The sequence below is a fragment of the Lemur catta genome, chromosome 1 (assembly GCF_020740605.2).
Source record: "Lemur catta isolate mLemCat1 chromosome 1, mLemCat1.pri, whole genome shotgun sequence".
Taxonomy (NCBI): domain Eukaryota; kingdom Metazoa; phylum Chordata; class Mammalia; order Primates; family Lemuridae; genus Lemur; species Lemur catta.
The window spans coordinates 222,558,931-222,582,838 of NC_059128.1; the positions used below are offsets into that span (position 1 = coordinate 222,558,931).

Genomic DNA, 23,908 nt, shown 5'->3' on the forward strand with positions numbered 1-23,908 from the left:
TTTGCCACCAAATAAGGCCGGTCCAGGTGCAGTCCCCACGTGAGTTATGAAAACACTTTTGGTTTTTGGAGCTTTGAATGTCAAGGTTGCAGGTCAGGGGCCATAGGCTCCATGAGGTAGGAAGCTCTGCAGATGGGGACACCGAGGCTTAGAGGGGTTGAGTGAATGGCCCAAGGCACACAGCTGCCCGTGGTGGGTCAGGGCTGGAACCCAGGGCAGCATGAGCCTGGAGCCCGCTCTCACCTCCCACACCGGCCAGACACCTGCTGTGGAGTTTCGGTGGGCGGGTGGCTCAGGGGGAGGGAGACGGGGGGCGGGGCGGGGGCTGACCTCCGCCCTCTGCCCGCAGTACTTCACCTACAGCGTGCTGCTCAGCCTGCTGGCCTGCTCCGTGTTCCTGCAGATCAGCTGCATCGGGAAGCTGGTGCTCATGCTGGCCATCGAGCTCATCTACGTGCTCGTCGTTGAGGTGCCCGGTGTCACACTGTTCGACAACGCTGACCTGCTGGTCACCGCCAACTCCATGTGCGTGGCGCCTCCCTCACGCTCTCCTGGGTGCGGGGCATCGCAGGGAGGCAGGGGGAGCAGGAGGCTGGGCCCTGGTGCCGCAGGGAACTTGGAACGAGAGTGTCTTGTTCCTCCCCAGCCCTGACCCTGGGCAGAGCAGGACAGGGTCTTATTCCTTGGCCTTCCCTCCTTCCCCAGCGGCGGGGGTGGCCTCAGGCCCCACTGTCATTCTGCCTCTGGTTTGCTACTCACTCCTGACCTCACATCCCTCACTTCCCCAGACAGCCTCGGCTGGGCTGTTCTCACCCAGCGCCAGCCCAGAGGGGCTGAGGCTCAACAGAGCTGAGTAGCGAGGCCTGTGGGAGCAGAGGGGCGGCCTTGGCTGTCCACAGGCTCTGCGTCCTGCCTTGAGCCAGGCACCAGGCACATATTATCCCTTTTCGTCCTCACAGCAGCCCCGTAGAGCAGGCAGGCCCAGCGCATGAGGTTGGGTGTCTGCACGGCTCAAAGGCTCCAGGCTGTGGTGGCAGAGTGAGGTCCCACATCCCACAGTGGTGGGCGTGAAGGTCGCGCCAAGGTGGCCTCACAGTCAGCCTGGTCATCTAGTGACAGATGTCAGATTTCAAGGGAGGCGGCTCCAGGAGGGGGAAGAGCTCTAGCTTTGGGTCAAATTGAGTTTGAATTTCAGTGTTGGACACACATTTGCTTATTTCTCTGAATCTCATTATTTTTTTCCAGTAAAGTGGGAATAATACCCATAGTAGTAAATGTATATAAAGTGCCTGATACGAAGTACCCTTCTCTTCCCATCACCACCCCTACACATACACCAAGAAGGGCAAAAACATGTGAGTGACAGGTCTGTGTCCCCTGAGAAAATGCAGCAGCAGCAAACTGCTTTCTCTGAGTTAGAGGAAGGGGTCCATTCATCCGCCCATCCATTTTTTCGCCCATTCATTCATTCAGAAATATTTATCAAGGGCCTATGGTGTGCCAGCTAGATACAACAGACAACAGATAACCCGTCAGAAATACTCCTTTCTTGTGAAGGGAAATGTCACCTGAGAAAATGAAGGTGTAATGAAGGATCTCAATCAGATTCAAGGAAGAACTTGGCAGCTGTGTGGGGCTGTAGGCAGATGACCAGAAAGACAGTACGGTCGGAACGGGACAGGCTGAAGTCCTGCAAGAAGGGGGAAGAGGGGAAGGCCTTTCTACCCAGGATCAGGGCTGGAGCTGGGACCTTTGCCCTCTTCCTGCTGCTCCCCCAGCCTGGCCTGTCCCTTCCCACTGCTGAGTTGGCAGCAAAGAACGGGGCTCATTTCTGGGTTGGGAGACCCTGGTCTGGCTCTAGGGCAGCACTGTCCAATAGATAAATAATGTGAGCCACGTATCTAATTAAAAACGTTCAAGTAGCTGTATTAAAAAAGCAAAAAAGTGTAATTAATTTTACTTTTATTTTAAATGATACTATATATCCAAAATATGGTCATTTTAATATGTAGTCACTATAAAATTATTAATGAAATACTTTACCCTTTTTCACATGAATTATTCAAATTGTGCCATGTGTATATTTTACATACAGCACAATTTAACTTGCACCAGCCACATTTTAAAGCTCAGTCGCCACATGTGGCCAGCGGCTGCCACTGCGGATGGAGCAGGTTCAGGGTTCCTCCTCTGCTCCCTCTGGACGGCAGCAAGGGTTGGGGTGGGAGAGCCGGGCAGGCTTCTGCCCAGGTGGACGTGCTTGGGGCAGGCAGAGAGCTGGGCAATTTGTGGTCATGGTGACCAGGTGCTGACGGGGCGGGGCTTTCTGCAAGGCTCCCGTCCTGAAGGTCACCTGGATAGGAAGGGTGGGGGATTGGGAGCCTGGGGCCAAGCGGTGAGGTGGCAGAGCTGCGGGGCAGAGCAGGGACGGAGGCTGCCTTCTGCAGCAGCAGGGCCCTGAGCAGTCTTCCCGCTCTCTTCACAGAGACTTCAACAACAACGGGACCTCCCAGTGGTGAGTGCAAGCCCCTGTGCTAGGCCCTCTTCCGCCCTCTGAGCAGATGGGAGAAGGCAGCCGGTGCCCAGGAGTGGGTCCTTGCTGGCGGGGTGGGTGGTGTGGAGGAGGCTGTCGGGCAAGGAGGCCCTCCCTCCCTGGCGGCAAGGTGACCTCACGGGGTGGACGCCCTTGCTTTCCTCATGATCCCCACCGCCCCACGGTGATCTGTAGACTCTAAGGTCACGCCACAGGCCTCATTTTAAAGCGCAGAGCCTCAGGCCCCTCCCTAGGAGCATGCGCAGGGACCCCAGCCACGGGAGAGCAGGGCTGGTGCCCGCTGCCCCTCCAGATGCCTGCAGGGTGTGGGGCTGCTGCCTGGGCAGGGAGTCACTACGCAGCCTTCAAGGTGTGGGCTTTTTGCTGGCACAAGGAGCAGGGTTTGGAACAGCTGGATTTGTTAAGAGTATTGATTAATAACGTTAACAAAAATACAATTAGGCAATAATAGTAGCTACCACTTCTAGAGTGCCTGCTGTCTGTCAGGTGCTGCACTAAGCATTTTGCATACAGTATCTTTCATCCTTGCCACAAGCCTGAAGTGTGGGTATTGTTGACCCATTTTACAGATGAGGAAACTAAAGTTAAGAGAGGTTAAGAGACTTGCCCAAGGTTGCCCAGAGACAGGATCAGTGGGCCCACCTGGCGCCCTTGTCACTGTGCCACTGCCCTTGTCTTGTCTGCTGATTGGGCTGAAAGGTGTCAGGAGAGGAGCAATGGTGGCCTGCATGCAGGCGTGAGCAGGGGCTGAGGTGGGCTGCCAGCTAGGAAGGCTTCCTGGAGGAGGCATACCTTAGGCGAAGTTTGAGCAGGACGGCAAAGAGGAAGGGAAGTTGTAGTGGGAGGAAGAAAAAGACCCGGGGTCCTCAGAGCCTGCTGTGAGAGGCCAGGGTGGTCTCAGGCCTGTCTGCCTCCCACCTGCAGCCCTGAGCACGCGACCAAGGTGGCGCTGAAGGTGGTGACGCCCATCATCATCTCCGTCTTTGTGCTGGCCCTGTACCTGCACGCCCAGCAGGTGGAGTCCACTGCCCGCCTCGACTTCCTCTGGAAACTGCAGGTGGGTGGCCCTGGGGCTGGAGCTGGGTGGGGGAGGCACTTGGGAGCCAGTGACCGAGTGGACAAGCTCATGGTCATCTGGGCTGGGCTGGGCTGGGCCTTCGTCTCCTGCTGACAAGGTGTCAGTTCTTAGAAGAGCCTGTTCTTGTCCCCTCCCTTAGCATCGACCTTATTGGGGCCACCAAGAGGCTGCAAATCCAAATCTTCCTGTCCCGCCAGGGCCCGGCCCTGCAAACAGTTGGTCTTGTGGGCAGCCGCCCTCCTTTGCTGGGGCGAAGTTCCCAGCTGTGGCTGGAGCACCTGGCTGGGCCCGGGGGATTGGCCTCTGCCCCAGCGGCACTGGCCTGGCCTCTGCCTCTACTCTGCCCAACACTTTGGGCACATGCTCTCTGGGAAGGGCATGGTCCCATCTCTGCCACCCGCTGTGCAGATCAAAGGAGCTGGAGTGCTACCAGGGCTCCCTGGGCCCCAGACATGTGTCTCAGCAGTGGTAGGAGCAGGACTGTCCACAGTCTGGTTCATTTCCAGGGGCAGATGGACTGATTGTGGGGTCCTCCATGGGTCAGCCCGTGAGAAGTACTCCGATCCCACTCCAGCTCCTCGCTTGGGCACACCTGTCCAGAGCTAGGAGTGGTGGCCTTATTCAAAGGGAAAGGCCTGGGCAAATGGTCCCCCCTCACAGGAGCGTAGGTCACTCAGCTGGAAGGCTGGGCAGGAAGATGGCACATGCCAGCACCTGTGGGTGATGGGAGGACAGCAGGGCCTCTTAGGGTCTAGGGCTCCCTTGTTCATAACCCCAGTCCTCGAAGCCACGTTTCCAGTGGCTCAGGAGTCCACCAGGCCATGGATGGTATAGTCAGGGGATCTTCTCACCTCGGGGGCTGGGGTTGGGCACTGAGCCTTGGGGTCCCAGAGCTTCTGCCCTGGCCACTGTCCCTCCCTACTGGGCCCAAGTCCTGTAGCCCGGAAGGGGTGCCAGCTCCATGCCATGGACAGCCACTGCCCTCAGGGAGAGCCAGGGCCCTGGGAGGCAGTCCTGGCCCTGTTGGAGATTCTACTTGCACCCAAATGGAAAGGTGTCTGTCTGCCTTTCTGGCCGGCTAGGTCTCCTAAATGGCCCTGGTAGTGACCTCTCCGGCCTGCTTTTCCAACAGTCACTCCCAAGTAAGGGAGCCGTTGGGTCTGCCATCGAGGGCGAGGCAGCCAGCCGACTCCACCCTCTAATCCCGGGTCCTGAACACTCCGGTCAGGCGGTCCCCTGCCACGCCGTGGGGCACAACTGCCTCTGCTTCAGCCGCGTCTGGCTCTGGAGCGGGACTGTCCCCACGGGAGGCAGAGAGACTGGACAGGGCTTTGGGCCATTTTTCCCGTGGGCTCAGTCAATTAAAGTACCCCTTGCCAAGCGGCTTTTCTGATTGAATCTCCCGATGTCAGGAGGAAAATGAAACATGTGGAGCACTTAGGGAGCTGGAGGGCTATTTGGGGTGTGGTTATGGACCGTCCCTTTTGCTCCCGGCCTAGTTCTAGTCTTGGGCAGATGGGGTCCTTTCAGCCTCACCTCCGGGACCTGCTCCGACTGGGGGCTTCCCTCCCCCAGGATCAGCACCCTCACATGCGGCACTTCCAAAGAGGCAGGTGGGAGCGTTAGGTGCTTGCAGATGTCTGTCTTTTCTGACTGTCGAAGCAGCGCTCTGACAATCTGGAAGCAGAGGCAGCGGAGAGAGGAGCGGCCCCCAGCCCTGCTGGCACCCTGGGCTGGAACTGGCATCCAGGTGACGCGCGCTGTCTGTCTCCCAGGCCACAGAGGAGAAGGAGGAGATGGAGGAGCTGCAGGCCTACAACCGGCGGCTGCTGCACAACATCCTGCCCAAGGATGTGGCCGCCCATTTCCTGGCCCGGGAGCGGCGCAATGACGAGCTGTACTATCAGTCCTGCGAGTGCGTGGCCGTCATGTTCGCCTCCATCGCCAACTTCTCCGAGTTCTACGTGGAGCTGGAGGCCAACAACGAGGGTGTTGAGTGTCTGCGGCTGCTGAACGAGATCATCGCCGACTTTGATGAGGTGCACGGCGGGGCGTGGGGCCGGCCCCCGGGTCCCTGGCATGGGAGGGACATGGAGAGATCCGGATAAGAGCAGTGATGACAGGAGCATGCTGTAACAGGCACCCGGCACACATGGCCTCTCCTGTCATCCTGTGACAGATGAGGAAACTGAGGCCCACCGAACTTGAGTATCTCTCCTGAGGTCACTGGCAGTAAGTGACAGAGCTGGGGTTTCAGCCCAGGTTGTTTGCACTTGAGCCTCCAGGACCCTGCCTGGCTGGCTTACCAGCTACCCCTGTCACCTACCATTCCTCTCGTGCCATCTAGGGTGGACAGGGCCCCAGGGCCTGGGACAGCTCAGTGCCTGTGCCCAGGGTTTGAAAGAGCCAAAGCCAGGGGAAGTCCCCAGGCTAAGGGAGGAGCCAGGACAAAGTTGCAGGCCCCACGCCCTGTGGAGCACTCGGCGCGTGCAGGCACCGGGTGGCTGAGCCCAACAGGGGAGTCATGAGTGTGAGGGGGCAGCCCCAGCAGGGACGCGGGCCCAGGCTTGCAGAGCAGGGAGGAGCAGGGGGCTGGAGCTGGGGCCGGGCAGTGTCCGAAGCAGCCCACAAGCCTCCGGGGCAGTGGGGACTGGTGTTGGCTGACACGGGTCTGGAAGGCTTCTGGGAGGCTGGAAAAGCGTGTCTCGCTGGACAAAGATGAGGAATTTCCCCGGGCAGGAGGGCATGTGAGCCAGTGAAGGGGAGACAGACATCCAGTCCCTGTTGGGGGCCAGAGCCCCAGAGGTGACTAGTGACAGTCGCTGGACAGCGGGTGAGTGTGGAGGAGGCCTGGCTCTGTCTGGGGCTTCACATGATGACAATGGAGACGGGCCCGCGCCGTGGGAGGGGGACACGTGAGGGGCCATGCTATTGCACTTTCCCGGATATCCTCTGTCCCTCCCTGTGGACCCCAGTGTTCCAGACTTGGGAGTGACCCAGGTTTGGCCTCCCCCTGCCCAGATTATCAGCGAAGATCGGTTCCGGCAACTGGAAAAGATCAAGACCATCGGCAGCACATACATGGCGGCCTCCGGCCTCAACGACTCCACCTATGACAAGGTGGGCAAGACCCACATCAAAGCCCTGGCTGACTTCGCCATGCGGCTGATGGACCAGATGAAATACATCAACGAGCACTCCTTCAACAACTTCCAGATGAAGATCGGTGAGCAGGGCTCAGGGTGCACCTGGGGGGCGGGCTTGCAGGGGCTCCCCGTCCCCCGTCCCGCACCTGCTGTCTGGGCCAGCGGCAGAAGGCCGCAGAGGCTGACGTCACGGTGTGTTCCTCTGCCCGGGGGGTGGGGGGGGCAGGCAGCGACCACTCACAGTGGGGTCCTCCCGGAGCCTGGCCGTGCCTCCTCTGCCTGCTGGCATGCGGCAGCACAGGTGGCACGCCTCAGATCCCACCTCGCTCCTGCGCTGGGAGGGCCTGGTTGGACCCAGGCTGTGCCTGCCCGAAAGGCTTTGGTGGGGATGCTCTGTGCCCAGGGTTCAGGCCTTCTGGTGGCCGCTACATTGGGCAGATGGCAGTCCCATTTATTGCAAGTAATACTGACTTAATAGCAGTGTTTCATTTGCAAGTGTTCCAAATCCATTCACTAAAAATGTTCAGCAGCAAAATCAAATACTTGATACACTTTATTTTATTTTATTTATTTTATTTATTTTTTTTGAGACAAAGACTCTGTTGCCTGGGCTAGAGTGCCGTGGTGTCAGCCTAGCTCACAGCAACCTCAGACTCCTGGGCTCGAGCGATCCTCCTGCCTCAGCCGCCCGAGTAGCGGGGACTACAGGCATGTACCACCATGCCCGGCTAATTTTTTCTATATATATACATACACATGTTTTTTTAGCTGTCCATATAATTTCTTTCCATTTTTAGTATAGACGGGGTCTCGCTCTTGCTCAGACTGGTCTCGAACTCCTGAGGTCAAACAATCCTCCTGCCTCGGCCTCCCAGAGTGCTAGGATTACAGGCATGAGCCACTGCGCCTGGCCACTTGATACATTTTAAATACAAAATATATAAACATGTTACAAGTCATTACATTTGCAAATTCATAAAAACTTTGAATATATATTCTGCAAAATTTTTAGCAAAATAAAGTGAAATAGTTTTAAAAACTAAACATGAAAGGATTCCTGTAATAGTGACTAGGACATGATTATGTTTCAACTTTTTCAAAAGAGTGGTTTCAAGGGTGAACAAATCTTCTAGCTCTATAAAAGCTTTTCTAATCCACACAAATTGGGGAAAGAAACAGTGAGAGGTCAAGTCTGCATGTCTTCCCTGGACTCCTTTGTCAAGTGCACCGTGCATTGCCCTCACTGGGTGGCTTTGAGGGAGCTTTGCAGACACCTGTGGCGTCCGGGAGGGAGGCCCTGGATCCGTGTCAAAATAGCGCCATATTCTACTTGTTCAGAAAAATCCTTGAACCAAAAACTATGTGTTTATCTTTTTGTATTTAATTTTGTTGTTTTATTACCTCGACCTTTTATTTTGACAAGTTTCAACTCTGTGGAAGAGTTGAAAGAATAGTTCGGCGAAAACCCATATACAAACCCCCCCATTTCTCCACCCTGCTGTGTCCATAGAATGATTTCAGAATCACAGCTCTGAATTTGTTGCTCCAGAAAGCCCGAGGTATTTCTGTAGTTCATTTGTCCTTAGAAGATGTCTTACCAAGGCTGTGCCGTGTTACAGACTATGAGTTACTTTTGCAGCGGAAATTGCTTGGTCTTGGTCAGGTGTCCTCCTCTTCCTCCTCTTGAGGTTTGTGTAGGTAAGGAATGCTTTCTGAAGGAGGAGGCCTTGTTCTACTCAGATTTTAATGCATTATTGAATCCCTGGGTATGTGTCTAGCCATAAATGATTCAGATTTCAAATTAAAAAAAAAGTAACAGTAATTCATCAACAAAAATACTGGCATTTCAATTCCCAAAATTACGACATTAAAACAAAATATTGGGTTATTAAGAACCACTATTGGGATGATTAATGTCCTCAGGAGACATGGTCTGGCCTGAGTGTCAGGAATCGGGCTTTCCCTGAGTGAGCTGGCTTGTTTTGTGCTGTGGGCACAGTGCTCAGTGGACTCGACCAGGTTTGCATCTTGCCCTGGCTGCTGGCAGCCCCGGAGCAGAGCCCGCGGGGAGCCTGCGTGAACTGACTGCAGCCTGAGTCTCTGTCAGCTTCACTCTTGGCTTCGTGTGGCGTTGCCACTCCTGCTTGCCTTTCATCTCATCCACCCCTTGTCCACCTACGCTGGTCTGGGTTTTTCTCACAGTGTGTATGTTTGTAGACTGCCTCAACTCCTTTACTGAACCAGGACTGGGGACTGAGCATTTGCATCTCCCAGGAGGAGGATCAGGAGCTGGGCAGGCAGTTGAGCCCTGTGTGGCAGATCCTTCCCGACAGATGCAGGAACATCCATCTGGGTGGGCTTGGCTTTGGGAAAGGGGTCAGAAGCCATCAGAGTTCAGTCCAGTCAGCGAGGGGGACAGCCCAGCGGGGCGATGACACATGGGGTAAAAGCTGCCCGTGGCTAGCAGGACTAAAGAGGAGGGTTGTGGAGGGAAGTTTTGAGGACCGATGACATTGCTGACTAAGTGAGAAGCCCCACAGGGCCTGTTTGGTGCTTCTGCTGTGTTTAGCCCTGCTCTGCACACAGGAAACGGGCAGCAGTGAGGCTTCACACGGACCAGTAGGAGACAGTTTCTACACTAGGAGGGAACACCCTGGGACTTGGAGGCAGGACAGAGAGTGTCGAGAGACCGTCACTTGAGCCAGCTGCATGAGGGCAGGATTCAGCCTGCGGAGGAGGCGGGAGGACACCACTGGAGGGAGGACCAGTGCAGAAGGCTCAGAGGTGGCTCAGTGCTGCCGTGGGTGGCATTGAGAAGGTGGGCAGACGAGAGCCGCGGTGCTAGGAGAGAGATGGAGAGCTCAAATGGTGGCTGGCATGGTGACCACGGTGTCCCTGTCCGGGCTCAGAGGCCCAAGAGCAGGATGACTTGGAGAGAGAAGAGACTCGTGCAAGGCGATGAGTCAGAAGCTAGGTTCTAAGAATGAGAATGGTGGCGGAAGAAACAAAGGAATGCGGAACAGAGAGATGGCAAGTTCTGGTATGTGGAGTCTAAATGCCACCGAGAGAAGGACGATTAGGAAAAGGCAACTGATTATGCAAAAGGTCATGGGAGGCCACGCGGAGGGTGCTCCTGGCAGTAGGCTGGCGGAGCTGAACGTGGTTGGGTGGTGAGGACACAGGAGCAGTGGATGTGTCTCGAGTCAGCAAGCATTTGACAGGAGCAGACAAGAGCGAGGCTGCAGGGTGAGCACGGCCCCAGGCCTGGAGGACCCTGGGTGTCTTCAGGGCAAGAGGCAGAGGGAGTCCCTGCAGCTGTCGAGAGCAGGACGACAGCAAGGGCAAGCAGGGCAAGCGTTGGCCTTAACCTGGTGAGTGTGGCTGACTCCTGTCCCCTGCAGGGCTCAACATCGGCCCCGTGGTGGCTGGGGTGATCGGGGCGCGCAAGCCTCAGTACGACATCTGGGGCAATACGGTGAACGTGGCCAGCCGCATGGACAGCACCGGTGTGCCCGACCGCATCCAGGTGAGTTTGGGAGGCTCCACCCACAGCGCCCGAGTGGGGGGCTCTGTCTGACGCTGAGGAGTCCTCAGGGCAGGTCGCCCGCAGTTCCCAGTCAGAACTTCTGTAGCCAGGTCCCAGGGTGATGGGGCAGTTGGCGCTGGTGTCTTGGAAGGTGGGAGGACACCACTGTGTTTCAGGCCTCAGCACCTTGGACAGAGCTTCAGGCCTGTGCAGAGCCCTCTGCTGGGCACAGAAGCAACTGGCGGGGGTGGGCCGGAGGGCTTGCCGTGCACGCTAAGCGTGCTAAGCGGGAGGCACACGGAGGACACACAGGCGCCTGCAGGAAGCAGCCCTCACCCACTGGCGCTCGCAGCTCTCAGCCCCGCTCAGAGAACCAGAGGAGGCTGCCGGCCCGAGGGCCCCGCCAGATTGGGGTTAGGGGTTAGGGTTAGGGTTAGGGTTAGGCCCCGCTCAGAGAACCAGAGGAGGCTGCCGGCCCGAGGGCCCCGCCAGAGACAGAGGCTTCTCTCTCCTTCCTTTGCCAGCTGGCGCTGTGACTCCCAGCCCTGCCGCTCCCGAGCTGCTTCTCTTGGTTTTTCTCAGGCCTTCCTTGATTCCCTTCGCTCCAGTCTGACAACAGAGGCCCTGGATTGGGCTGTGGGAAGTCAGCTTCCCAGGCTTCACAAGCACTGGCTGTGCTATTTTTAAGGCCTTTTGCAAACACTGACGCCACTTAAATGTCCCCAACTTCTCCCCACTGCAAGGCCTCTGAACAAAGGGGCTGACCCGGGCACGGCCTGGCCGCTGTGGGTGCCGACAGGCCTGGCCGCGTGGCCTTTTCTCACTTCCATCCCTGTGTCACGGAGGGGGACACGGCGAGATGGGAACCGGGGTCCGAGGAGGGATGGGAGAGAGGGGCGTATGTGTTTCCTGGGTAAGGGACTCTGTCAGCACCTCAGTGACCCAGCACCTCACAGGAACCGCAGTTAGTAACAGCCGGGCCCCTGTCGGCGGCCCACCCGGCCCGCCCACCCCGTCCTCCTGGCCTCATGCTCACCAGCGGGGCTGCGGCGTGGTGGGGGCCGGGGGAGCCTGACAGTGCCCAGAAACGGCTCTTGGATCACCCTGGGGGGCATGTGGCTGTGCCGCCATGCCCTGTGCCCGTCACGCCCGCGTCTCTCCGCCATCCAGCAGTGGTGTAGTGTAACGAATGCAGCCACCGGTGAGTTCTCCTCTTTGTTCCAAAAGCCAGAGTGGAGCCAGGCCACAAGACCTGGAACTGAATACAGGCTCTGCCATTGATTAACGATGTAACCTCAGGCAAGTGACTTAGATTTTTTGAGCCCACGGATAATAATAGTAGCAGCAGTTCTCAAACTACCTGTGGTGAAAAATCAGTTTTCAAAAAATCTTTCTGATCTGTCCTGGAGGGATCCTTTTGTAAAACACGCTGGCGACATACTCGGATATAGGCTGCGACAGTGTTAGATGTCATCAAAGTACAAGTTCTCACACTTACTCTCTGCCCCTGTGCTCACTCGCCTGAGGACAGGAGAGTCGGGAGGGCAGACCACACTTTGAGTGGCGCCGAGGCAGCTCATGCTGGGGCCGGCATGGAGCAGGGGCCTGTCCCCGGCTGAGCTGCCGCGGGTCCCTGAGCGCCCGCAGGGGGGACCTGCCCGCTCCGCGGCAGCGCTGGGCAGGCAGAAGGGCGGCCCCCAGCAGTTCAGGGCCGGGGTCACCCATGGCCGGCCCTCTCTCCTTTGCCTCCTCAGGTCACCACGGACATGTACCAGGTGCTGGCCGCCAACACATACCAGCTGGAGTGCCGGGGCGTGGTCAAGGTGAAGGGCAAAGGGGAGATGATGACCTACTTCCTCAACTCGGGGCCCCCGCTCAGTTAGCAGCCGCCGACCGTGCCAGGCGGCCTGGCCTGCGGAGGAATGGAGACGGCCTCCCTGTGTGCGGGGCAGTGGGAGCCGCGCTGCCGCCCCCCTGGCCACGCCGGTGGGATTCTCCGCTTTGACTTCAGAAGCGGCTTCTGCCTCTGCGGGTGGGCAGCGGCCTCCGTCCCAGGCCCCGGGGTGCCAGCGTCCTGCGAGCACCAAGCTGACCAAAGATGTTTCCCTCTGCGGAAGACGCCGCTAGACTCAGTCTGAAGCTCGAGGTTTCTCACAGGTGCTGCCGCACGGGTGGAAAGGGGCCGCCGGGGTCTGCGGGCGTGCGCGGCGGACGGAGAGGCCTCAGCCTCCCGTGGGGGCAGGTGGGCGCGAGTCTGGCCTGGGGGAGCCCGGGGGCGCCAGGGGGTGGCTCTTCTACGTGAGCCTTTACCGTGGAGACGGGCGCAGCGCTGGCTCTGGAGGGACCGTGGCCCTCCTCGCGTCCTGTGCCCACACCCCACGCCCATAGACGGCGCCCGCGAGGGAAAGGGAACTGATGATGAGGGGGAGGCAAGAGGATGCCAGGCAAGGAGGGGTGGTTCTGAGGAAAATATTTATTAAATAAAACAAAACAAGTTCTCTGTGCCCTTCTTTAGACTATGCTAGTTGTATGCCGCACGTGTAAGAGACACACAAGCAAACAAGATGTCACAGGCAAGGCTGGGTGGGAGCCCAACTTGTCTCTTTTGTATTTTTTATTTTGTATTATTGAAAACCTTGGAGATCTAACAGATATGCCAAATTCTATATTTTGTAAATTCTCTATATTAGAAAACAGCTGTGCACAGCGGGGTGTTTGTGCTCATCCGTACTGTACGTTTGTTGCTGCGTGTCCCGGTGTCTGTGTGCGTGTGCTCATGCCGTGGAACTGGTCTCATGCAGGATGCGTTTCCCTCACCTCAGATTTGGCAGTTTTTGGTTTTCCCAGGCACAACCAGAGCTGTGTGTGTGTTCCTTTGGGGTACCTTATGCCCAGATTGGGTATGAAGACGCATGGATGCATTACCCCATGTCTTTCTAACACATGCTCACACACAACACTCCCCCTAAGTAAAGTGGAAGTAGAATGATAAGGAGAAAACAAAAAGCTGCTTTCCCATTTCAGGCTGAGCTGGCACCAAGGGCAGCAGCCCGGCCCCGAGGCAGGCAGTGTGTGTCGGTCACCCTGCGCACCCTTCCACTCCCTCAGATTTCTGCTGCCTGCATGGAGCGGCTCCTGCGGACTCCCAAGAGCTCAGGGATGGCCGGGTTCTCTGCTGGGCTAAGGGCGTGAGGAAGCCTGGCCCGCCTGGCCTTGGCCCTCTCAGTTGGCCGAAGTGCCGGTGGCTCTCCTGGAGATGTGCCGCCTTCAGACTGGGGGAGGTGGGGGTGGCCCTTGCCCTCTACCTGCAAAGTGGAGGAACGGGGAGAGCCCGGCTTCGGAGTCCATGGGGGAAAGCCAGCAGAAATTTTGTTTTGTTGGGAGAAGGCAGTTAAAATATATTTTTTTAATAAACTATGAGGGAGGCATTTGGAAAATGATACACTATCACAGAATTCAAACCGAATCCTTAGGGCCTATGCCCAGATCTTTTCATTGCTTCTCAGGGCAGAATTATTCTCACCTCCAAGAGGAGCTGGAAGGGGCGAGGCGGCAGCCCTGTGCCAGCTGCTGACACGTTACTTTGCTGTCCTCCTGCACCTCCTGCCCTCCCCCCACACCAGCTCCCACCCCTTTGAACACAGCTCTGAGAAGTGACATGTATGGACCTAAAACTGCCAAGCCTGAGTCTGTCCCGTGCTTTTGCGGCTCCATCCTTTGAGTTCTGCATCGCCCCTCTTGCCACCCTGCAGGAGGCTGGCTTTCTCCCGCGGTGGTGTTCCCACGTCCCCTGCCCCTCCATATCGCCCGCCCGCGGTGTTGGGTTTTCGTTCTGCTTCCGACCTGAGTAAAGTGTGTGTGCTGAGCTCATCCCGAGTTCCCCCGTGGTCACGGCCTCCCTGGCCTTGGGGGGCCCTTCCCATCCCAGCAGTGACTGGTGACAGCGTGCAGTGCTAGCTCTTCGTTCCCTCTAAGGAGTGTGCACTCTTTTTATTCCTGCTCTTGCAAAAATGGATACGATTATGATTTCCCATGGAAATTGAAAAGTCTATTTAAATAATTTAACTATTAAACACTTTCACTGGTAATGTGTCCTGGTCTGATTTGCAGCTTGGGCCAGGGGGCCTGTCCTTGTCTAAGGGACAGTGCACCCAGCCTTCGGTGTGCGGGGGAGGGGAGCTGCAGGGCACAGCACACTGGTGCAGAGACGTGTTGGCTGAAGACCGCAGTCACTGGCGGCCAGCTGGGAGGACTGGTGGTCTTAGCAAGAGTCAGCGCTTGGGACTGAGGAGCAGATGCCACAGTGCAGGAGGCTGAGATGGAGAGGTGAGGAGGAGGGACCAGGAGGGAAAGATGGAACCAGAAAAGACCCAGGGTCAAGGGAAGGATATTTTAAACAGGTGACCAAACATGTTTATATACCAAGGGAAGGAAGGGTGAAAACACAGGAGTAGCACACTGGTAACTGGAGGAGGAGGGAGGGGATGAGCTGCAGCCAGAGGTGAACTGACTTGACCTACATAGCTAATAATGGTGGCACCTCTGTGTGCCACACTGGGATAAGCACCATACAAACATCTCATTTAATCCTCCTGGCCACCTCATTTCACTGATGAAGAACCTGAGGCCCAGAGAGGTTGAGTTATTTGCCTAAAGCAACACAGCTGGTGATTAACAGAGATGAATTTCAAAGCAGGCCTGTCTGCTATCAAAGCCCAAGCAGGTAACTTCCTGCAGGCCCAGGACTCCTCTTCCCCCTGCTGCACTAATCAAACGCAGGGTTATATTTGGGTGCAGGAAGTAAATCCAGAGAGGGTTGGTCAAATTAGGTTTAACACCGGTGTAAACGAAGGAAGTGGTGAAAAAGATTTCACTGGCGTCACTACACCAGTGGCCATGTGGGGACAGAGACAGCAGTCCTGGCGTGGCAGGCTCCTGCTCCAAAGAAGAGGGACGTCACTGGAACTTCAAACATGCACGGTGAAAGATGTAATTTTATACAGGTAGGAGTTTAACTGAGAAATTTTCAGGCTCGTGTGCATCAGTTAGAAAAGGAAAACAAATAATGAGAAAGTTCAAACTTTAGGGGCCTATTTATTGGCTGTGGGAACCAGAACTCCTAAAGAACTCCCACCTGCTACAGCTATAGAGACCAGGCCCCCAGGCAGGCCCCCGAGACCACACACACACTCAGTGCACACCGGGACAAAAAGGAATGCAACTCACAGCCTTTGTAAGCCCATCCCATCCCCATGCCCATTAAGCTACTCCCAGAAAATGTATCTGTTTCTCCCTTAGGAGGTTCTACTTTTTTCCAAAAGCATATCCGTACCTAGAATGCTATTAGTAATGAGCAAAACTTATTTGAAAAGATGCTGTTGATACGTGGGAAGAGTTTGGAACACCACCACTGACAACAAACACCGTTAGAACCAAGGCCAGACTTCAGCCAACATGTGATGGCTTGATGGTAGTGTGACGTTAGGCACATACTAGCGGGAATCTTGCTGCCTTGGGGAAGCTGACGCTCAGTATTCACCAGGTAGCCATGTCACTATAAGACATTCGAAGTTACAAATACATTCACAGAACTTTTCCAAAAGCAAAAACACCTGAGTGGCATGTAACTAAATGACAGCCAGCGCTGTGGTTTTCCCATGATGAAACATGGGTGTTTTCCATGGCTGCAATGGCCAAGAGCTGTCCATCAGCAGGACAGGAGCTTCCCGAGCCTGAAAGAGAAGCCGAGCCCATGTCCCTGCAGGGCAGGAAAGCATCCTCAGACACTGGGATATACAACGCTCAAAAGCTGTGCTGAGCGGATTCTCACTGCCCCCTGAACAAGACAACTACAATGGCAGGGACAAACACACTCTGAAAACGGGATGCTTTTGAATTTGTCTAAATCAAAATAACACACTAAAGAGAACAAATACTGTACAGCTCACCGTCAGATGGAAGGGAACTGACCAGGCTCGGCCAGGCTGTTGCAGCTACCCCCCTACAGCCCCCGCACTTAGCACAAGAATCAGGAGGAGAGTTGGGACGGTTGGGTTATTTATTTATGGGCGTGAGCAAGGGGGGAGGCCATGGCTGGCCAGAGATACCACAGCCCCTCCGTCTGGATGAACTTCACAGTATACAACGGGCTTCCACATACATTTTCTCAATTGTGAATTCCCAGACACCAGGCAGTTCAAGAACAGACTGGTGTGTCCTGAGGGTGCCCTGATACCCAGAGACCAGCAGCCCTGGCACAAGCCCACAGGCACTTCTGTCCAGAGCGCCCATCTGGCTGGGGACTGAGGAGCTTGGCAGCAACAGAGGGCTCGCCACTCCTCAAGGTTAACAGTAGATGAACTGAGATCCGATTACTAAAGTGGGCTTGTCTTATCCTTCCAGATTTTCACAAAAGCCCTTTGGTGGTTTTTCGTCCCTCTGTCTTGGGAGGGAGAGTGTGATATTGGCTGTCCTCTTGCCAATCTTTCTTTCCTGCCTGCAGGGTCCCTGCTTCACAAGACAGACACAAGAGCAAAGCCACAAGGGCACTGGAATGGCTGCTCTCAAAGCTCTCTTCCTCCTCTGGCATTCTCTGGTTTCAATATTTGTGCAGCTCTTTATCCCATCTTCAAGTGCCAGCCCACATGTATGGCACAAATGTAAACACAATCTAATGAAGACTTTAAGATCTTAGAGGCCGGGTGCAATGGCTCACGCCTGTAATCCTAGCACTCTGGGAGGCCGAGGCGGGTGGATCGCTCGAGGTCAGGAGTTCGAGACCAGCCTGAGCAAGAGCGAGACCCCGTCTCTACTAAAAATAGAAATTATCTAGACAAATAAAATATATAGAAAAAATTAGCCGGGCGTGGTAGCGCATGCCTGTAGTCCCAGCTACTTGGGAGGCTGAGGCAGGAGGATCGCTTGAGCCCAGGAGTTTGAGGTTGCTGTGAGCTAGGCTGACGCCACGGCACTCACTGTAGCCCGGGCAACAAAGTGAGACTCTGTCTCAAAAAAAAAAAAAAAAAGATCTTAGAGCTAAAGGCCCAGACACGATGAGGTAAAGCATTGAGCCGGGGGGATCTGGGGAGATCACCTTCGACCCGAGGCTGGAACAGCCCTTGTTTGTGCACCTCTGCATCACTCCAGACACCACGCCAGCAGCAGCAGCATGGCCAGAGCCCTGTCCCATGGAGCGGGGATGGTGAGAGATCAATCCAGGTTCACAGAGCAAGCAGAGGATCCAGAAAGACACGGGAAGGGGAGAGAGATGACCAAGAGGAGGATTTGTCTAGGGTTGAGGGTCTCCTGTCCCCACTGGCTTCTCAGCGCCTGGACTTCACCCGCCCATGCTTCTGGTGAGCAGAGCTGGGCCCCCTCCACCCCACACGCGGTGAGAGCATATTCCTCTCCAGGGTCCCGCTCATACTGCTGCTCCAGTCCCTTAGGGGGCCTCATCACTGTGTTTTCCTGCGGCTAATGTCTACTTTGAACCCACCTGGAATTGGGTTTGTCAGCATCTCTGGGTAGCATCACTGAAACTAGTTTTCCTATTCTGCAAAATTTGCTTGCCCACTTTGTCAGTTACTCCCCTCCCAGCTCACATGGGAGTTTTGTGGGAGGGGTGCATTTGGCTTTAGATTAATCTTTTTAAAGCCATGTTGCATTTGTGCTATTTAAGAGTGGCTCTTAGCATCTGCCAGCTGCCTGCTCCCACCCCTCGCCTTCCATCCACACACACAGACTCTTGCAGGGGCCCTCACAGAGTGGGGGCCAGAGGGCGGCTGCCATCCACGAGCACCTGGTAGATTAGAATGTTCAAAGGAAAGTGTGTTGGGGCCAAGATGCTAGTGCCACACTGGACAGGGTGAGGCTCCCAGGGCCACCTCCCTCATTCGCCAGTGCTCCAGTGCCTTGGCAGCTGGGGGCGGAGGGGTAGAGAGCCTCCACTTCCAGGTGCACGACGCTAGACAACTTCAAGGAGGATTTTGTTAGGTACGTAGCATTCTGTGCACAAAGCAGCAGGCATTTGGTGAGTACGAGTCCCTCAGTCCCCTCTTCTCTCTGGATGCATCCCCAGTGCCCTGCCCACAAGTCTGCACACAAGCACCTGCCAGGGCAGGGCCCCTACCTGCTAGATATTCCAACAGGATCCTCATTTAAGTGGTGATTTCTGAAAAGCTTTGTGCAATGATTTATCACATTTAGGGGTATTTGCAATTTAAAAGACTCTTACTGCCTTTAAAGTAACAGCAACAACAAGAAAGACCACAAAGTGGTGGCAAAGGCTTTCCTAGGACTGCTATGCCAGGCTCTAAGTGCTTTATACGTTTATTGACTCACTTAATCCTCATAACACTGCTTTGCCAAAGGTACTATTAGTATCCCCACTGCATATATGAGGAAACTGAGGCAGAAAGGTTAAGAGATTTGCTGAGGTCACAATGCTAGTAGAAGGGAGAGCCAGGGAGTCTGGCTCCAAACTCTTAATCACTATTCTGTACTGCAAAAACTTACCTTCTGTTTTTTGGTTAATGTTTTCAGATATAGGGACCACTTAGAGCAGAATTCCTGTGAGATCACTTCAAGTCAAAAACCAACCTATTCTGGCATTCTGCTAGGAAAAGCAAATGTTTATAATACATGAATCACCAATAATGCTTTAACATTCTATATCAAGAATTGTTAATTCATGAGTTAGTTTTAGTACAAATACTAAAATGTACACTTCCTTGCCCTAATATCTAAGGTACCCGTAAGGGCCACCATACCTCTATCAGCCATCTGCCCTATGTCACTACTGTCAATATCGGCATTTTAGGAAGCTATTTCATTCAGCCTAGGACATCTGTGGTATAGGAATTAGCACTGATCTGATCTCTTTTATTTAAAGAGTAACATATATTACCTGAATATATATGCCTCATATATTTAAACATATCATAATGTTATCTAGTTTAAAATTACATGGTAGTTAAGAGCATGAGTTCTGAGTACGAACTGGATTGAAATCCTGGTTTCATCACAAGTTAGACTGCGATTGTGGCTCAGCAGGCTTGTCTATAAAATAAAAAGCCTTCGCGAATGCTCTCTGTGAGGACGACATGCGAGGCAGACACAGGTGCTGTCGTATTTACCTGCCATTTCCCCGTGTCTGCGTCATCTGTCCTCACTCCTGCCAGACCAGTAGGAGCCCAGCTGTTGTCAGTAACACTCTCTCTCTCTCAGAATTGTCTGAGATGTGGCATAGAAAAATAAGCACCAACTTTTAAATCATTTGAACCTGAATCTCAGGTTTGAACCCCACACCCACCACTAGTCAGTGTGATACCATACAAAGGACAAGTTCTTGGCATAAGCCTTCGTTTCCTCAAGTGAAAATGAGAGTGCTCCCCCTGCAGTCTGCCATAAGGATTAACTATGTAGAAGGACCTAGCACGGGTCCACAAAATGCACTAATAAGCATTCTTCTTATTAGTCCTAGGCACTGAAGTAATCGCACGTGCAAGGGTAACATGTTGCTTGTTCACCTTTAGGCAAGGCCCTTTGCAACCCATCCTGGAAGAAGAACATTGGCACAAAGGAGGCAAATGCCAAGGCTCAGCTGGGGAGGGGCTGCCGGGAGGACCTAAGGGGAAATGGAACGTACGAGCCCCGTCGCTACTGTCAGATGGAGCCTGAATGTGCTTTCTGCTGGGCGATGCTTGCATTGCTGTGCTGTGTGATGCAGGAGAAAAGGGCAAATGTGAACTGTCGGCGACATTGGGCTGAAAATGCTGTTATTGCCAAGGAAACACAGGGAACAATTCGTTAGGCTGGGTTCCGATTTCAGGAACTCTGAGAATTAACTAAGCCTGTTCTCTCCCTGAGAAGCCCCTAACAGTGCCGAGACAACTGATCACACATCAGCACTGCCAATGCAGAAACCCATGTGCCCACGCATCACCACCACTCACTGTTAACAGGCGGGAGGAGCAAACCACATGGCTTCAAACCACGTGGTATTTCGACATTTATTATGATTTCATCTGCTAAATACAGTAACCTAGAAAGCTCGGCCACTCAAGAACGAGGTAGCAAGAGCGGCAGCCACAGACACTGCTTCTGTTTGATCAACTCAGTGCTTGGACTGGAGGCTGCATCTGTGGGCATTCAACAGCAGCCCCAGGACACTGAGGAAGACTATCAGACACCTCTAACCGAATGAATAACCAACACTAGAAAAGTTACATTCCCTGCTGACTCAGCCTTTACACACAAACTCACTCATAGCCCTTGGAACTGGAGGGGCTCCTTCTATTAACTTTTAGCGAGGATATTACTAAAGCCGATTTGACTCACAAATCAGGTTTTGCTTTACCACAGCATTTTTAGGTAGCAAGACTTCCTATCCATAGAGATAATAAAGCAGAAAAGTACTAGGAAGTCTTGACCATAGACAAAGAACGCGACCCTGAAGAGTGGCCTATAATTTGTGGTAAGGCTAAGTGTTCAACTTGGTCTGTGTGGTGGCTGCTCTTGAAATAATTCATTTGTCCTTTTACCACACACTACATGGGAGTTCTAACTCTAAAGTGAACCAAAAGGGTTAAAACAGTCACAAAAAAGGTCACAAGCACACACTTTGTTGAAAACCCTTGGAAATCCAATGACTGTGCCCTTGGGTTACTTAGTAAACCTTTTGAAATAAAGGCCAAGCAACTGCCCTTTTAGAGAGCAGTTAACCTCAGGAGCACACAGTTGCCTCCTCTGACACGGAGGTTAAGGTTCTCATGACAAATCTTTGGTCTCAGTGGAGCCTTGACAAAGCAGGAGTCTAATGGGATTCCACACACGCCCAATGGAAACGAAGCCGTGCATTTCTCCGGGCTAGATTCTACTGTGAAAACCACCACCTTTAATGCAAAATAAATGTGCTAATCCAGGGACAGCACATTCACTTTATATGTTATAAAATTACAAAATTGGGTAAAGGTTTTCCATGTGTCAAGGCATTTGTCTCAAATGGATTTTCAAGCTTTAATAGATGCTGTTTTTAGCTTAGGATAAGAATCCTTACTTACAAAGTCCTTTATTAACCACACATACACACACACACACCCAAAAACCTTGAATGGAAGCCTTTGAAAGCTGGTACAAGTTGAAGATCCAAGGCACAATCATAAGATGCAAATGTGCATCAGTGCCAAGTTGTGTTCATGTTAGCACTTCATGGGACCCTCAAGTGAGAACGTTTTTACCAGAATTCATCAGGAAGGACTCTCCCCTGAGGAACTGGTGTGCTTTTGACCTCTCAGAGCAATGCATGACTTATTTCCCTTCTTTTTGCCTTAACTGTCCTTAAAGCTCCAGAGTCAAATTTTACACACACTAATGGCAATATATTAACACTTCTATTTTCATTGATCTTGGTTTTCTTCCCTTTCTGTTCATATTTTGTTAACATCACTGTATATGTCTTTTCTTGGTATGCTGCTTCAAATTCTTTTGGGAAAGAGGCCAGGTATAAATACCAAAAAAGAAAGCAAATATTACAATTACTTTGAGTATATATAAGAGGGTATCTTTGTTCTCATGGTATACCATAATCAAAAAGCAGTATTTCAGAATTACCTAAATTAAGATAAAATATATCGGTAGCAGGGTTTGACTAATTTCAGAACCCCTCAATTCCTTGATTTTACCAAGAACAGACATACCCCCGAATATAACCTTGGTCACCCCCATTAGTTCCATGCTAGTGGAAAGAGCCTAGGAGGCGCTAGAGTGTGCTTAGCTATGTGACCTGGGTAAGTCATTACCATCTGACCACCTTCGTGTCCTCCCCCTTAACATGAGGGCAGCTATGCTTCCCCTATGCTACAAAACTCACCATGGCGAGGTAAACTCAGAATTACTCTTAGAAGTAAAAGTGCAATATAAATGTAAGATCATATGCCTTGCAGGCCTAAGGGATTCTTTCTCAAGAGTCCAAGGACTTCTTTACACCCATGGCCAAAGTTTCTCTTCCCAAATTCATGGTTTCTTTGGCAACATGATACAGGCAGGGAAGCTCTATGACCAATCAGAGATGCAGGTACCAATAATGAAAGAAAGTATTTCTATACATAAAACATTATTTTTACCTGTTTTGATTTTGTACATTAAGATGTAAACGTCCTCTTATCCAAAATAGCCAGTGCAAAAAACAAGACAAAAACAAAATAAGTCTTTAAAAATAGCTGGTGAGAAGTTTTCAAGAGTTCTTGCTGAATGGATCCAAATACCAAACATCACAACTCATTAATTCAATGATAAGGAGGTAACTCCTGAACCAAACTGGTAAAAGCTATAAAATCAATACATAGCAAAATCATTATTAACCAGAATGCTCCAACTTCATGGTTAATTGACTATTTATAAGAATATTATCTGTTTTAACCATTAGTTTAGAAAACCTTTCTAAATTGAACCACTTCACTTTCCTGGCTCAGTAAATAAAAAATGCCAAACATAATTTCATGCTGTTTTGATGATTTAGGATCATGTGATGCTTTGGGGTATCTCTCAGAATACATATAATTTCTATGCAACCTTGCTAGAAGCAGAAAACTGCCTATAGTGCACTATAGTTTCTTATTTTAAATAAATCCCTGGTATCATAAGCTTATTGTCTTCCTTTTACTTCATTCTCCTAAGAGGAGGGTGCAAAGGTTCTAGTTAAGCAAGACTTTACCGTTCTAGACACATCCACATACACTGGTTCAGGCAAACAAGGGTAGTTCAATGACTTTACCCTCTAGACTATTTCTTCTACTTAATAAATATACCCCAAAACATAAATTACAATGTAATGGGGTCCACTGTTTTTGTGGATACTCAATTTCGGTATCCTATGAATTCCTTGTTTAAAATTTTTTCTTTAAAAAAACAAAGGAAAATCACTCATGGAATGACTTCCAAAACCAGGAGAGTTACAGATTTTGCTAATGGAATCAAACTGTGCTTCCTATGTTATTGATTCGTAACTGCCTGAACAATTTTTACAAGGTCATCAAAAAGCAAGTAAGTTCTCTCCGATACTAGGTGCTTAATCCATCAAAACCATAAAATAATAAGATTTGCTAGGAAAGTCACCTTCTGATTCTCTTAGCACAGTCAAGCGTTTCCATAGTGTAGGACCTATATCACTGATGGCACACAAGATGATTTTAGGTGGTACACAACATAGAATAACGCTGAATCACAGTAAGAATGTCATTCCCTTTACAATTTTCTATTGTCCTCTGAGCCAGAGCCTCATTTTGGTGCTAGGTAACATCTCTCCCACTGCCACAAAGAGCAGGCCTCTTAGAGTCAGAGCCTTGGCACGCATCAGTACCTAGCTATATCTTAACATTTTTTGTGTTAATTTTATTTACTTTGTGGTTATCTTTTATTTATGGTAAATTGATACTGATTTCCCACTTGGAGTAGGATTTGTTTCTTCTTAAAATATTTTAAAATTTAAAAGATAAATATTAAGTAAGTAACAGTATAAATAGTACTCAAATGATTGGTTTTGGGAAGAACGACTACAGTCTAATGAATCATTTTTTAAGTGATTTTAAAAGAAACGACAAACGTGG

At 52.2% G+C, this 23,908-nt stretch overlaps 1 protein-coding gene across 3 annotated transcripts in view; it reads left to right on the forward strand.

Moving 5' to 3' along the window:
- Positions 1-14,392, forward strand: part of ADCY5 (adenylate cyclase 5) — a 149,484-nt gene extending 135,092 nt beyond the window's left edge. For 2 of the 3 annotated variants that reach the window (XM_045540126.1, XM_045540128.1), the window contains exons 15-21: positions 350-525; positions 2,486-2,515; positions 3,479-3,611; positions 5,408-5,671; positions 6,654-6,858; positions 10,180-10,304; positions 12,059-14,392. In XM_045540126.1, coding sequence (XP_045396082.1) covers positions 350-525; positions 2,486-2,515; positions 3,479-3,611; positions 5,408-5,671; positions 6,654-6,858; positions 10,180-10,304; positions 12,059-12,187 — 1,062 coding nt within the window. In that variant the 3' untranslated portion in view covers positions 12,188-14,392. The remainder of the gene's footprint in view (positions 1-349; positions 526-2,485; positions 2,516-3,478; positions 3,612-5,407; positions 5,672-6,653; positions 6,859-10,179; positions 10,305-12,058) is intronic. The other variant, XM_045540127.1, reaches the window with a different exon arrangement.
- Positions 14,393-23,908: the final 9,516 nt, after the last annotated feature.